Here is a 14,674-nt window from a genome sequence, read left to right on the forward strand (position 1 = left end):
TATATCAGATGCAAAGATTTTATACATAATGAAGTGTAGCAAACTGAGGAAGCCATTGAAACTGTAAAATCAGCAAATCTATGTGTGTTTGTCAGACACAGCCTGAATTAAGACCATGGTTACATCCTGACCTTCCAATTCATATGTCTGAAGAAGAGAACTGGTTTTCAAATTGATTGACCAGTTCATGTCAAACCATAAGGCTTGGGAGCCATGCACTGGGAAAAGCATGGTGGGTACTAGGTCTGTGGCTGGTTAACAAGAGAATGGACTCCCTTCCCTCAGGCTGGGTAGCTATAACTTCATCTTGTGTACACTGGGGAACCACGGCCACAGAAAATAGATGGGAGGATTCCAGGTGGCAGTTAAAATTGTCAAGTATGTTAAGCATAGGTCACTGAAGTCTCACCCTCTCCAACTTTGAGACGTGCGGGGCAGTGTCTACTTCATACTGAAGCTCCACTCCTGTCTTTTCAAGATAGGAAAAGAATTAAGTCTTTCCAGAAAAAAATTCTATCTTCATGGACATCACATGCATGATTGGGCAAGGATTTGCTAATTAGCATATCTTTAGATAAGTTTCGCTCATTTGAAAGCCTAATGTACCCTTAAAGGACAAGCTCATTTCAGTATTCCCAGACAAGATAAAGTGACCTTGGGGATTGTAAACGGCTGCCTGGTTCCCCTGGGTCCCTCGGTCCTTTGGTTGGGAGCCTTCTCCTTGTCTGAAGATATGTGGGAGCAAGGTTTCATGGTTTATCAGGTTTGCCTGGAGCCAAGGTCAGGGTCTGTCATGCTCAATAAGTATTTCTTGAATTCAGAAATAAACCTGGTTATAAACACTGCTGAAAGTATTTTGCTGGGATGAAAAACCACTTGACAGGACTGATAAAGAGGATTTTATAAGCATTATCCAGTGAGTAGTCGGGGCCCAAGAAATCCTTTCTCTGTTCTTTTTTGGGATAGAATCTTGGGTTGTATGTTCACAAATTTATAACAGATCCTAACGATTACTTCAGATGGCTTCTTTTTGGCTGCCTGGCAGCATATGGAGCTCCTGCACCAGGGATCAGATCTAAGCTGCAGCTATGGCAAGTTCAGATCCTTAACCCACCAAGCTGGACCGGGGATTGAACCCATGTCCCAGGGCTCCTAAGACACTGTCCATCCAGTTGCACCACAGCAGGAGTTCCCAGATGGCTTCTTGGATCAAAGAGTTTCCAATAAAAATTAGCCCAACCCATCAAATGCGGCAATTCAAAACCATTCTCCCTTCCCTAGGTCAACACATGTGTGCATCAATCCTTCATGCTGGTTTAAAAAAAGTTTTTTAAAAAAGAATTTGTTTTACTAACACTGAACTTTGTCTTTATTTATTTATTTTTTTAAATTTAAAATAGGAGTTCCCATTGTGGCGCAGCAGAAACGAAACCGACTAGGAACCATGAGGTTGTGGGTCTGATCCCTGGCCTTGCTCAGTAGGTTAAGGATCTGGTGTTGCCCTGAGCTGTGCTGTAGGTCGCAGACTCGGCTTGGATCTGGTGTTGCGGTGGCTGTGATGTAGTCGGCAGCAACAGCTCCGATTAGATCCCTAGCCTGGGAACCTCCATATGCTGTGGGTGCGGCCCTAAAAAGACAAAAGACAAAATAAATAAATTTAAAATAAACATCATTAAACAGCGCCTCGCTTTGCAACCAAAGTGATCATAAATTGTGCTGTTCTTCTGAGGAATTTATTTTCAGGTTTGAATCTTTGTTAATGAAATTAAGTTTCCTGTTATTTGTATTATTCATGTTTTTATTTTTACCTTTTTTGAACTTTCCAATAGTGATGGACAAAATTCGTTGAAATTTTCTACCTTCTATCTATGGCAGGTGATACATATATAGTGATGTATATAGTGATATATATACACATATAGTAATATATATAGTGATATTTATACCAATATATATATATATATACATATACATATATATACACACACACATATGGTTTTCCTTCCAAATAAAGGAATTTTAAAGTTGAATCAATTAAAAGAAGTAATGATTAGCATATGCGGCATAAAGACTCATGAAGAGGGAATCAGAAGGACTAGATTTAGGGGAGACATGAGGGCAAAGCCAGCAAGAAGCGGAGACAAGGCTGGCTAACAGAAGGAGCTTCCTCTCCTAGGATCACACAGGCCATGTTGTAGAGTTTAGGTTTGATCTTAAGAAGACTGGGAGCCACCAAAGACTTGAAAGAGGGTGGATGCCAGGACAGAATTTACTTTTCTACAAAATCATTATGCTGTAAAGATGGGATTAGAAGGTGACAAAAGGCACCAGGGACGTCCCTTAGGAACCAACCATAATAATCCAGGAGGGCAATGATGCTGTCGAACTCTTGGTGGTGCCAGCAGGACAAAAAGGGTAACGGGCTATCATGCCATGACTTGGTCATTGAGGCAGAAGAGCTTCTGGTTTCTGGCTGAGACAATTGGATCAGTGGGGGGAGCCCATCACAGAGCTCTGGGAATTCAGAAAAGGGTTTTAAGAGGATTAGGATGAGCTTCTTAGGTATGAAGGCGACTTGTATGAAGATACTATAACTAATAAAGGAAATATTCAGCAGAAGGTGATTCTGGGGCTAGGAGCTCAGGTGAATGATTTGAATTGGAGATACCAGCACTTCTCTTTCCGTTGAAATGGAACCAACCTGTATGAGTTTGCCAGGGCTACCAAAACGAAGGACCACAGACTGAGTGGCTTAAACCACAGAAACTTACTTCCTCATAGTTCTGGAGATTAGAAGTCCAAGATCAAGGTGTCAACTGGGTTGGTCTCTTGGAGGACTGCTCTCCTGGGCTCGTAGTAGATGGCCATCTTCTCGCTGTGTCGTCACAGGCTCTTCCCTCTGCATGTGTGTGTCTGAGTCCTAATCTTTTCTGATAAAGACCTCAGTCATTTAGGATTAGGGCCTGCCCTAAGATCCTCATTTATCTTAATTACCTCTTTAAGGACCCTATCTCCAAAGAGTCACATTCTGAGGTACAGGAGTTACAAAGTCAACATTGTAATTTGGGGAAAACACAGCACAGCCTATAATATCACCTCCTAACTTATTAAATCAAAAAGGAAATTTGCTGGCTAATGAAATCAGGAAGTTAGTTCAAGAGAACAAAGAAAAACACTGGATAAAGGGGTTTCAAATCTTGGATCCAGACGATGTCTTCATTTTTGTCACTCAGCTTTATGAGATGTCACCTGCATTGTCCCTCTGTGGTACCAGTGATGGCTATTTCAGGACCATCACCTCTGTACAGCAACCAAGCCCTATGAAGAAAGACACTTTTATCCTGATGATCCCAGCAGAAGTCCTGAAGTTGGTCTTAAGTGATCTAGCTTAAACCACTCACCCATCTCAGAGAGCAGGCAGGGTGTAGAGAAAAATCACACTTGTAAGGGCTAAAGGTGGAGTCTCCAGCTTATTTCTGCCCACTGGCCAATCCCAGGTAATCCTCATGAATGGGGAGTAATGGAAGAGTGTTGCTTATAGAGTTGTTGAAAAGGTGATAACAACTGTAACAAGCCATGTCCCCTACAATGATTAAAGTCACAGGAGTATACAGCAGAAATTGACACAACATTGTGAATCAACTATAATTTAGGAGTTCCTTTATGATGGTTTAGTGGTAACAACCTGGCTAGTATCCATGAGGACGAGGGTTCCATCCCTGGCCTTGCTCAGTGGGTTAAGGATCTGGCATTGCCAGGAGCTGTGATGTAGTTTGCAGATGCAGCTCAGATCTGGGGTTGCTGTGGCTGTAGCTCCAATTTGACCCCTAGCCTGGGAATTTCCATATGCTGAGGGTGCAGCCCTAAAAAGACCAAACAAAACAAAACAAAACAAAACAAAAACCCCAAAACAAACAAAAAAACCAACCCCCCCAACAAAACCCTCACTATACCTTAAAACATTAAAAAAAAAAAAAAAAAAGACCCAGGACTAGTGATCAGGGAGAATGTGAGAATGTGTAGGAAGAAAAGCAGAGGACTGAGGTTAGGAACCCGAGGGAAAAACATAGTATCCAAAGGATGAGAGGAGAAATAGCTGCCCTTTAGGAAGATGCAGAAAAGAAAGGAAGAAAGACAGGGCAGGAGCTCCTGTCGTGGCTCAGTGGTTAACAAATCCAACTAGGAACCATGAGGTTTCGGGTTCGCTCCCTGGCCTTGCTCAGTGGGCTAAGGATCCGGCATTGCCGTGAGCTGTGGTGTAGGTTGCAGACTCAGCTCGGATCCTGCCTTGCTGTGTCTGTGGCGTAGGCCGGCAGCTACAGCTCCGATTCAACCCCTAGCCTGGGAACCTCCATATGCCGCGGGAATGGCCCAAGAAATGGCAAAAAGACAAAAAAAAAAAAAAAAACCAAGGCAGCGTGTTATCATAGATGCCAAGAGAAGAGACAGTTTTAACAAAGAAATCATGATTTGTGACACCTAGGAAGAAAAAAAACTTAATCACAACGAGTTCAGACACATCACTTTTTAAAAGTCACACAAATAAAAAATGGGCATATGGAAGTTCCCAAGCTAGGGGTCCAATCAGAGCTGCGGCTGCCAGCCTATGCCACAGCCACAGCTATGTAGGATTGGAGCTGCATTTGTGACCTACATATGCCACAGCTTGCGGCAATGCCAGATCCTTAACCCACTAAGCAAGGCCAGGGATGGAACCTGTATCCTCACAGACACTGTGTCAGGTTCTTAACCCTCTGAGCCACAACGGGAACTCCCACTGGGGCATGGTCTTGCAGAGCAATTTGTCAGAATCAAACATTTAAAGGTATGTACTCTTTGACCCAGCAAATCTTGCTTACTATCATAAGTAAATTAAGCCTTTTTTTAAAGGAAGTAATCCAAAGATCCATCGGAAATAGGTTAAACTCAAAATACTGCCTAACAGGTATGGAGGGGCACCAGCAAATTTGAACAGACACTGGCTATAAACCACCCACACTCATATGGGTGGGTCCTCACTAAACAATCCCTGAAGGGGAACACCAGGAGGACAAAATGATGTTCATACATGATGGATAAAGGGGCTGCTTTGGAAAGCCCCACAAAACATATTAATAAAAGTAGAAGATGTAGAGCCATGGGAATAGCATGGGTTCTGCTTTTCAGGGCATATAACTTTGCAGGTAAGTACCTGAAAACATTTAGAAACTGATAGCAAGTGGTTGCCTTTGGTGAGAGGGACCCTGTAAAGAAAGCAGGTAGGAGATTGTAGGGGTGAGACTTTTCATGTCCATTTGACTTTTTTTTTTTTTTGGTGGGTGTGGGGGAGCTGCTCCCATGGCATACGGAAGTTCCCAGGCCAGGGAGCACACCCAAGCCACAGCAGTGACAATGCCAGATCTTTAACCCACTGAGCCACCGGGGAACTCCCGACATCATTTAATGCTTTTAAACTTTTTAACTCACTCAGGCAACAGCTGATAATTAAATCAGGCACTGGGGAAAGATTGGAGGAGGCAATTGGAGCCGAGGGCTCCCAGCGTGGGGTCCACAGCTGGACTGCCTGGCCTTGAATCCTGGCTGCACACTGAGAAAGAAGTTGGGAGCTCCCCAGTCAAATGACTGTAACCTCATTCTCTGTTGCTTCATCTGTAGAATGTGGCCCAACAGTTCTTATCTCACAGAATTGCTGTGAGAAGTAAACGAGATAATGCACGTACGGTGCTCAGCACTGTGCCAGGCATTTACTATACATTCCTTAATTGTAAGTGATTTAAAAAAAAAAAAGAGACCCGAGAGACATAGTTCCCATCCTGGAAGAACACTCAGGATAGCAGGTGGATGAACCTGAGAGAAGTGGGCTGTTGGAAATGTGGATTCAGAGACTTGGACGTGCCATTCAAGTGGATGCTGGAGCCATTCAGCAAGAAAGAAGGGCTTGAGGGCTTTTTGCTCTAAGAAGGGAGGAGCTGGGGAAAATACACCCTGCAGTTGAGATGGGCTTAGGACACCATGGGAGAGTCCTGGAGGAGCCAGGATATAGTTAGTGCAGGTCCTGCAAGGCAAGTTGTCCTCGAAAGGCTGGGCACTCTGGGAGCTGATCTGGAGCAGAAGGAAGGGTCTGAGAAGTTAGCTGAGGAAGCTCAAGAATGGGGCTAATCAGCTTGAGCCGGAGGCCAGGAAGCATTCCAGAGAACCAGGGAGGGGAGAGTGAGGCAGCAGCAAGATGTGTAAGGGTCAAGCAGGGGAGTGACTATTAATAACTTTGCTCAAAGGGGTTTCTGGGTCACCATTGTCTTGGCTGATTATTTTTCTCTTATTTTTCTGGATTAAGTACATGGAACTTCTGTGGTCTCTTCAAAAGGCCTCAGCCTAAGGATTCATCCTTTAATGCTCCATGTCCTGAACCAAATGTCTGATGTGGGAAGAGGGTCAGGAGCCTTTGGGGGGCACTGGCTTGTGGCCAGGTGGTCCCTGGGCCATGCACCTGCTTTGGAGCCTCATGGGCTTGGTCCTCTTCCCCCAGTATTTACAGCTCTCTCCAGTCCTGCTGGACTCCCGAGTGTCTGCGAAGAGGGGCCATCAGGGGCAACTTGGCCAACATCAACATGAAGGGCTTACAAGGGCAGTGTATTCTTGGAACAGAAGACAGATGTCATGGAGTTCCCGTCATGGTGCAGTGGAAACGAATCCGACTAGGAACCATGAGGTTGAGGGTTTGATCCCTGGCCTTACTCAGTGAGTTAAGGATCCAGTGTTGCGGTGAGCTGTGGTGTAGGTCGCAGATGTGGCTCAGATCCCGCGTTGCTGTGGCTGTGGTGTAGGCCGGCAGCTACAGCTCCGATTGGACCCCTAGCCTGGGAACCTCCATGTGCCATGGGTATGGCCCTAAAAAGACAAAAAGGCAAAAAAAAAAGACGACAGATGTCAAGTTGGTGGAAAACTTGCTTTCCTGGGGGAAAGAGCTGCCTCAGTTTCCGACCAGCACTTGGACTCAGTAAGCAGAGCCCGATATGTTTGTCACAGGAGCAAATGAACAGCATCCCTGAGCTCTGCTTCAATCTCCAAGTCACAGCCTTTGAGATATGGTGACCTTGAGGTGTGGACTGGGAGGGGACAGAGGCACTTGTTTATGACCCTTGCTAAAGACACTAGCAGCCCTAAAATGAGAACCAATTAAGTGGTCAGAAGTTGTTAAAAGTAAGGAATGGGGAGTTCCCGTCGTGGCGCAGTGGTTAATGAATCTGACTAGGAACCATGAGGTTGCAGGTTCGATCCCTGGCCTTGCTCAGTGGGTTAAGGATCCGGCGTTGCCGTGAGCTGTGGTGTAGGTCGAAGATGCTGCTCGGATCCCGCATTGCTGTGGCTCTGGAGTAGGCCAGCGACTACAGCTCTGATTGGACCCTTAGCCTGGGAACCTCCATATGCTGCAGGAGCGGTCCTAGAAAAGACCAAAAAAAAAAAAAAAAGAAAGTAAGGAATGGGCCCAACTCCTACTGACTCAACATCTTTGCTTCAGTAAGCCATCCTTTCTTCCCCATGACAATAAATGCATGAATTAATCCTCCATATTTTGGCCTATGTGATAGAGTTATTCTCACCTCATTTTTCCAAAAACCATATTCTCTGATTACAATTTGGGTTTTCTTCCTTTCTGGTCTTACCTCCTCTGATTCCTTTTCCTCTTCCACTTGCACCAGAGTTTGTTTTTGTCTGACTCTGACTTCTTTTGTTGTTGTTGCTGTTTGTGTTTGTTTAGGGCTGCGCCTGCAGCACATGGAAGTTCCCAGGCCAGGAGTCGAATCAGAGCTGCGGCTACCAGCCTACACCACAGCCACAGCAATGACAGATCCAAGAGCTGAGGCCAGGAATTGAACCCACATCCCCATGGATACTAGTTGGGCTCACTACCAACGAGCCACAGTAGGAACTCTCTTAAGCACAGTTTTTATTATTATTATTTTTTAAGGGCACCAAATGCTTTTTAAATTTGTTAATTGTTTTTAAAACAGGGTTTTAAAATATTTTAATCTTGATATTAAAAATCAAGACTATGATCAATGATAGCTTTAACCTTATTAATATGTGATTTAAAAACAGACAGAAAAAAGTATAACTTCCAAACCCCTAGAGAGGGTGTCCACCTCACAGAATATACACTGAATATATTCACCTGAATATATGCTGTAACAGAGGCAAAGAGCCACTAGGTGGCTCCATCATTTTTAAATAAAATTAAAGTCCACTAATGATAAGGTATAGTTAAGGAACAAAATATCTCTACTTGGCAGGACTTTTAACCAAAGCAAGAAACAATAAACTGCAATCATGGCCTCTCATACAGAATATTTTGGAGTTAAAGGGTTAAGAGTTAATCTAAAAAAAAAGAAAAAATCTGCAAAAACTGCAAAGTATGTATGGGTAAGCAACTTGCTAAAAAAAAAATAAGGGGTGGCATTGTATTATATTCTTAAGGACATCAATTACTAAGGGGGAGATGGTTTCAAATTTTTCCTCATTTATTACCACCTAGTTTGCCAGCTTTTCTTTTGGACTTTGTAGTTTAGACTTGAAATTTAGGAAAAAAATTGGATGCGGGCACTGTAACATTAAAAATGGCTTTCCAATTTCCTAGCTTATAGCTGTCATCCTTGTTAACATCCCAAGAGAAATAACAAAACCAAATAACCTTGTTTGGGTTATTTGGGAAGGAAAACAAAAGCACCTGCTTATCTAAATTAGGAAACATCTCAAAATACAACTAAGGCAACGGCTATTTCCAGTCTATATCATTTCCGAGGAGACTGAAAGAAATTGTGGGACAAGAATTCCTTTCTGGTTACGGGAAAGACTAAGAAAATGTTACATTTGAAGTGTAATTTGCATTTTAGATACCAAAATTTGCTAGTTAAATATACTTGGATTGCGTTTTCAAAGGAGTGAGATAATAGAAGACGATCATTTTCCTGAAAGCACATAACTAACTTTGCCGTGATACTAAATGCGGGGCGGGGGTGGGGGGAGTTTCCGAATTTTTAAATATTTTGAACTTCAGTCTTCAATTGCAAATAGAAAAAAATCCTTTTCCCCCTCCCCTCTCCATTAAACAAGAATCTCAGACCTGTCACTTGTTAAGAATGTACTTCGGAATCGTTTTAATTGTAAAAGAAAACACTTTTCTTATTGTTCGGAGCCAATATATAATGATTGCGTGGCATGTGGGGTCGCAACAGTATTTTACTGGTCTTGTTTGTTTTTCCAGGCAGGAGCCGCATTTGAAAACTTACAAAACAGAAGAGGGCAAGTCTTAAGCCAAAATTCGTTAAGACCGTTTTTTGAAAATGAGCCCTTCTTGCACAGTTTAAATTACAGTTGGCTTTAAAATGCTAATTCCGAACCCACTTATTTAAATGTCTTTGAAAATGTTCACTCTTCGTTTTGGAAGGCAACAAATCACACGAAAAGACTGCGCAAACGGAACCTAATATGAACAGACGCTTCCCGAATGCACACGAACCTAACGTTATGTTTAGAGACGTGGTTAGAGAAATTAAAAACCAATTTCAGTCCCTCCCTTCCAAGAATCCCCTAGGAGAAGGGGACACACCGAGGATGCTCCTCGGTATCTATCCTGTGCCCCCAAAGACTTGTAAATCACGTCTATTATTTTCGACTGGGAGCCGATCAGTCGAGACCGGACGTGAATCCTGCAACTCGATCACAAAAGGTGTAGAAGCTCGAGGTCGAAATACCAAAGGGGGCTCGGCAGGTGGCCAAGGCGGCCACCAAAGTGAACTTACACTTTTTCGAAAATAGTTGTACTGTTTTGGTAATCTTCTCTTTGTTTTGATATTCGTTATTTTATTTCGTTATCGTGTTGAGAACGCGATGGTTAGGAATGGGGAGCCGTTCTCCTGAATTCTGGAGGCTCCAGCCGCCCCGGTTCCCTCCGCCCGGCGAGCGAGGAGGGGCCGCAGGGGCGGGGCGGACGCGGCGGGCGGCGCGAGGTTTCCGCGGTCTTTGCCGGGACGCGCGGGCAGGTGGGGCGTGGCGGGGGCGTGGAGAGCCGGGGCCCGCGGGCCGCCGCCCAGCCCCGGGACCAGCCCGGGAGGAGACGCGCAGCGGACGGTTATAAGAAGCCGGCTCGCCGGCGCTCCGCGTGCACCGGCCCGCCCGCCTCCCGCTCCCCCGTCCCGGACACCGGTCGCCAAGTGAGGTTTGAGGCGGGGCCGCAGGGTTGGCCCCCAAAGGGATGCTCTCGCCCGAGCGGCGAGATCAGCCCCGCTCGCCCCTCGCCGCCGCCGCGCCGCACCCGCCGACGGCCACCGACATGGCTCTCTACTGCGGCGACAACTTCGGCGTGTACTCTCAGCCCGGCCTGCCCCCGGCCACCGCCGCCACTGCCCCGGGCGCCCCTCCGCCCTCTCGAGCGCCCTACGGACTGACCGACTACGCTGCACCGCCGGCTGCCGCCGCCAACCCCTACCTGTGGCTCAACGGGCCGGCGGTGGGCGGTCCCCCCGCCGCCGCCGCTGCCGCCGCGTACCTAGGCGCCCCCCCGCCGCCGCCGCCGCCCCCCGGGGGCGCGCCGGGTCCCTTCCTGCAGCCGCCGACCGCCGCCAGCACCTTCGGCTGCGCGCAGCGGCCCTTCGCGCAATCCGCGTCCGCCGCGCCCGCCTCGCCCGCGGGGCCCGCGGCGCCTGGGGAGCTGGGCTGGCTGTCCATGGCCAGCCGCGAGGATCTGATGAAGATGGTGAGGCCACCCTACTCGTACTCGGCGCTCATCGCCATGGCCATCCAGAGCGCGCCCGAGCGCAAGCTCACGCTCAGCCATATCTACCAGTTCGTGGCCGACAGTTTCCCCTTCTACCAGCGCAGCAAGGCCGGCTGGCAGAACTCCATCCGCCACAACCTGTCGCTCAACGACTGCTTCAAGAAGGTGCCCCGCGACGAGGACGACCCAGGTGAGGGTGGACAAGTGCTTGCCGGCGGGTCCCTCACCCATTCCCGCCTCCCACAGCGGCTGGCGAGTTAGGGAAAATGGAAAAAGCCTTGAATCCTCCCCTGGCTGTTCATCAGGCCTTTGGAAGGGAGGGTCGATTAGGAATAGGGAGGTAGATTAGGAAAAAAAGTGCACGGGACGAGTTCTCAGATAAGGGACGGCTATAAAGAGATTGGGATGAGCTGAGAATCCCATCACTTTTCACGAGAGAGGTGGGGGGAGACCAAGCGTTGGAGCAGCCGGACACTCCAGCTGTCCGGCGATGCACCTCTCCTGCCTCGGGTTCGCGAGAGACTCCCCGTGCGCTTCGTAACCGAGTCCTGCGCCTACCTGGAGAGGGAGAATTCGAAGGTGGTGGCACAGGCGTCCTGAGACCGGAGCCGAGGGGTCCTGCGCATTGTGGTTTGGGAACTTTAACTGTTTTAGAAGTGCCGACATGAAAATCCCAAGTAGACTTCGTTCTGATCTAAGCTGAGGAAGGCTTTCCCTCTTAGTTGAGGGATGAGGTAGAGACAAGTTCAACAATGAGAGAAACAGCCCTCCTGGAGGTTTGCAGAAGGAGCCCAGGACTAGGGAGGTGGGGGAAGAGTCGTGAGCAGAAAAAGAGAAGAGAAATAAAACTGTTGCATTTGGACTCCACAGAAAGCCAAGACTTTGTGTAAATTATGTAACTGCTCTGGAGTATTTGTACCTAAAGTTATTCTAGAGCAGGGCTTTCCAGATGAAATACAATACAAACCACATAATGATTGTAAATTTTCTAGAAGCCACGTGAAAAAAGTAAAAAGAACCTGGTGAAATAATTTCTTATTTTTTTGGAGGTTATTGTTTCAGCATTTAACAAATATAAAAAAATTACTAGTGAGATACTTGACATGATTCTAAGTTTTCAAAATTCTGTGTGTGTGTTTTACACTGCATCTCATTTGGAACTAGCCACTTTTCAGACGCCCAAAGGCCAAGTGTGGTGAGTGATTACTGTACTGGACAAGGAGTGCAGTTCTAGAAGATGCATCTTCCATATTTGGCCTCTAAATTATCAAAGATGATCATGGAAATTTCCCTGTATAGTTCTGGATTTCCTAAAAAGTCAAGGATCTCTAGCTATGCCTTTTGTCAAAGGGCTTGAGGTGACACAATGGAAATATCCTGAGAGGTGTAGGTATTGATAGTTGTTCCATGATATTATTTAGATGATTATTTAGATAGTTGTTCAACTCCTTGCAGAAAATGTGTTGGTGGAGGTAATGGATGTGAAGAAGTGTGCTAATGTGGAAGTGTGGAAGCAGAGCAATACAGTGGTCAAGTATGCTGAGTCCAGGGAGTTCCTGTTGTGGCTCAACGGTAACGAACCCAACTAGTATCCATGAGGATGTGGGTTCCATCCCTAGCCTCACTCAGTGGATTGAGTATCTGGCAGCATTGCAGTGAGCCGTGGTGTAGGTTGGATCCTGTGTTGCTGTGGCTGTGGCCAACAGCTGCAGTTCCCATTCGACCCCTGGTCTGGGAACTTCCATATGCCGCAGGTGTAGCCCGAAAGAGCAAAAAAAAAAAAAAAAGAAAGAAAAGAAAAGGAAAAGAAAAAAGATACTGAGTCCAGAGCCAGCCTGCTTAAACCTCTGGCCCCTACCATCGATGCCTGGGAAGATGGAAGGTTACTAGCCAATCTGTCCCTCAGTTTCTCTGGCTGAAAAAAAAGACCCGTGAGGAATAACATTATCCAGGCGGAGAACTCACTCCAAGATAAGGGCTTTACAGTACTTTCAGATGCCAAAGATTCTTTTTACTGGATGTGAAAAAAAAAGCTGTTGGGAGATAAAATCCTCCTAGATGATAGATCTTTTTTACTCCCATTGTGCTAGATAGTGAGGGAAATTATCTAAGCAGAAGGCTGGCATTGCGAGCATCAAATGCGGCCCTGATCTCTGAAGTTAGCGGGGTGAAGGAAAAGCTTGGAAGAGACAAGGGGGCACCTCCTGCCCTAGGTGAGGAGGGTGCGTGGAGCTTCCTGGTACTCCAAAGAGATGCCTTGCAAGGCAGAAGGTTGTGTATTTGAGGTCGCCTCTTTCCAGTGGAGTATTTTTAGGGGCAGGTATTGTCCCCTTTCAGCCAATGATAATAACAGATAATTGTTTTTCCACTGCTTTTCCTGTGTGCTGGCCACTTGGCAGAGATCTATCATTAACCCTCACAGCCAACCCCTATTTTTAGAGATAAGGAAATGGAGGCTCAGGTTTAGTGCAATCTCTCCCCCCAAAATACATTTAAACAGCAGAATGGATTGAGCATCTTTGTCAGTTTGATGAGTGCCTGCCCCCCTCCTCTCAGATCAGAAGCCCAATTCGTGGTCCACCCCTAACTCAGCCGTCTTTCTTGTTTCCTTAGGGAAGGGGAATTACTGGACCCTGGATCCCAACTGTGAGAAAATGTTTGACAACGGGAACTTCCGTCGGAAGCGAAAGCGCCGCTCAGAAGCCAGTAACACCCCCGCGGTAGCTGTAGGGACATCCAAATCTGAAGAGGGGCTCTCCCCAGGACTGGGGCCTGGAGTAGGGGGAAAGCCGGAAGGGGACAGCGCCTCTGCGTTGCTGAGACCCTCCCAGTCCCCGGAACCTCCCGAGGGCACCAAGAGTACTGCCTCCTCCCCTGGAGGGTCCCTGCTCTCTTCTACCCCCTGCCTGAACAGCTTCTTCAGCAGCCTCGGCACCCTAAGCGTCAGCAGCAGTGCGAGCACCCAGCGAGCGCTCCCGGGTGGCCGCCACCTAGGGATCCAGGGGGCCCAGGTGCCCTCCAGCGGCACATTCCCCCCCAGCTCCGGCTCGGACGCCTCTCCAGACACCTTGCAGCTAAGTCACAGCACGGGCAACAGCAGCAGCCAGAGATCTTCCTATTACAGTCCCTTCCCGGCCAGCACCAGTGGGGGGCAAAGCGGCCCCTTTGGCAGCCCTTTCTACAACTTCAGCGTGGTCAACAGCCTCATCTACCCCCGAGAGGGCTCTGAGGTATAGAGCACAGCTTGTTTCTTAGACCTGAATATGCACACTTGAGATCTTTTTTTTTATTTTTATTTTTTGGTCTTTTTAGGGCCGCACTGCGGCATGGAGGTTCCCAGTCTAGGGGTCCAGTCGGAGCTACAGCTGCTGGCCTACACCACAGCCACAGCACAGCAAGGCAGGATGCTGCCTACACCACAGCTCACGGCAATGCCAGATCCTTAACCCACTGAGCGAGGCCACGGATCGAACCTGAAACCTCATGGTTCCTAGTCGAATTTGTTTCAGCTGCTTCACCACTGGAACTCCCACACTTGAGATCTTGTTAAAATGCAGATTGCAAGGTGGCAGGTCTGGGGCAGGAACTAAGACTGCATTTCTCCGGAGCTTCTGGCTTAGCTCTCGGGCCACCAACCATGCTACTAGCAGCGTGGGTACAGTAGAGAAGTCTTTCTGTAACTTGGCAAGCGTTCCACAGGTTTTTTCTGGATAGGGGCCTCCCTGGAGAGAAATCCAGCTCTGTTCTGGGATCTTACCTGGGAGCCCGGTGAGAGCAGGGACCATGTCTGTTTGTTCATCACTGTTACAAGCTCAAATGTGTACAGGGATCAGCTTTAAAAAAAACAAACAAACAAGTGAATGAAATTACAGGGAAGGAAAAAAAGGTAACAGTTGGCAA

The 14,674-nt window shown here is 47.2% G+C and overlaps 1 protein-coding gene across 1 annotated transcript; it reads left to right on the forward strand.

Annotated features, from left to right (window-relative positions):
* The first annotated feature begins 10,122 nt into the window (after window positions 1–10,122).
* FOXI3 (forkhead box I3) lies at window positions 10,123–14,080 on the forward strand. Its single transcript, XM_047779193.1, has 2 exons — window positions 10,123–10,964; window positions 13,388–14,080. Exons 1-2 carry the CDS (start codon window positions 10,253–10,255, stop codon window positions 14,008–14,010), a joined length of 1,335 nt encoding a protein of 444 aa, XP_047635149.1. The 5' UTR covers window positions 10,123–10,252; the 3' UTR covers window positions 14,011–14,080.
* Window positions 14,081–14,674: the final 594 nt, after the last annotated feature.

This window comes from Phacochoerus africanus, chromosome 5 (assembly GCF_016906955.1).
Source record: "Phacochoerus africanus isolate WHEZ1 chromosome 5, ROS_Pafr_v1, whole genome shotgun sequence".
Taxonomy (NCBI): domain Eukaryota; kingdom Metazoa; phylum Chordata; class Mammalia; order Artiodactyla; family Suidae; genus Phacochoerus; species Phacochoerus africanus.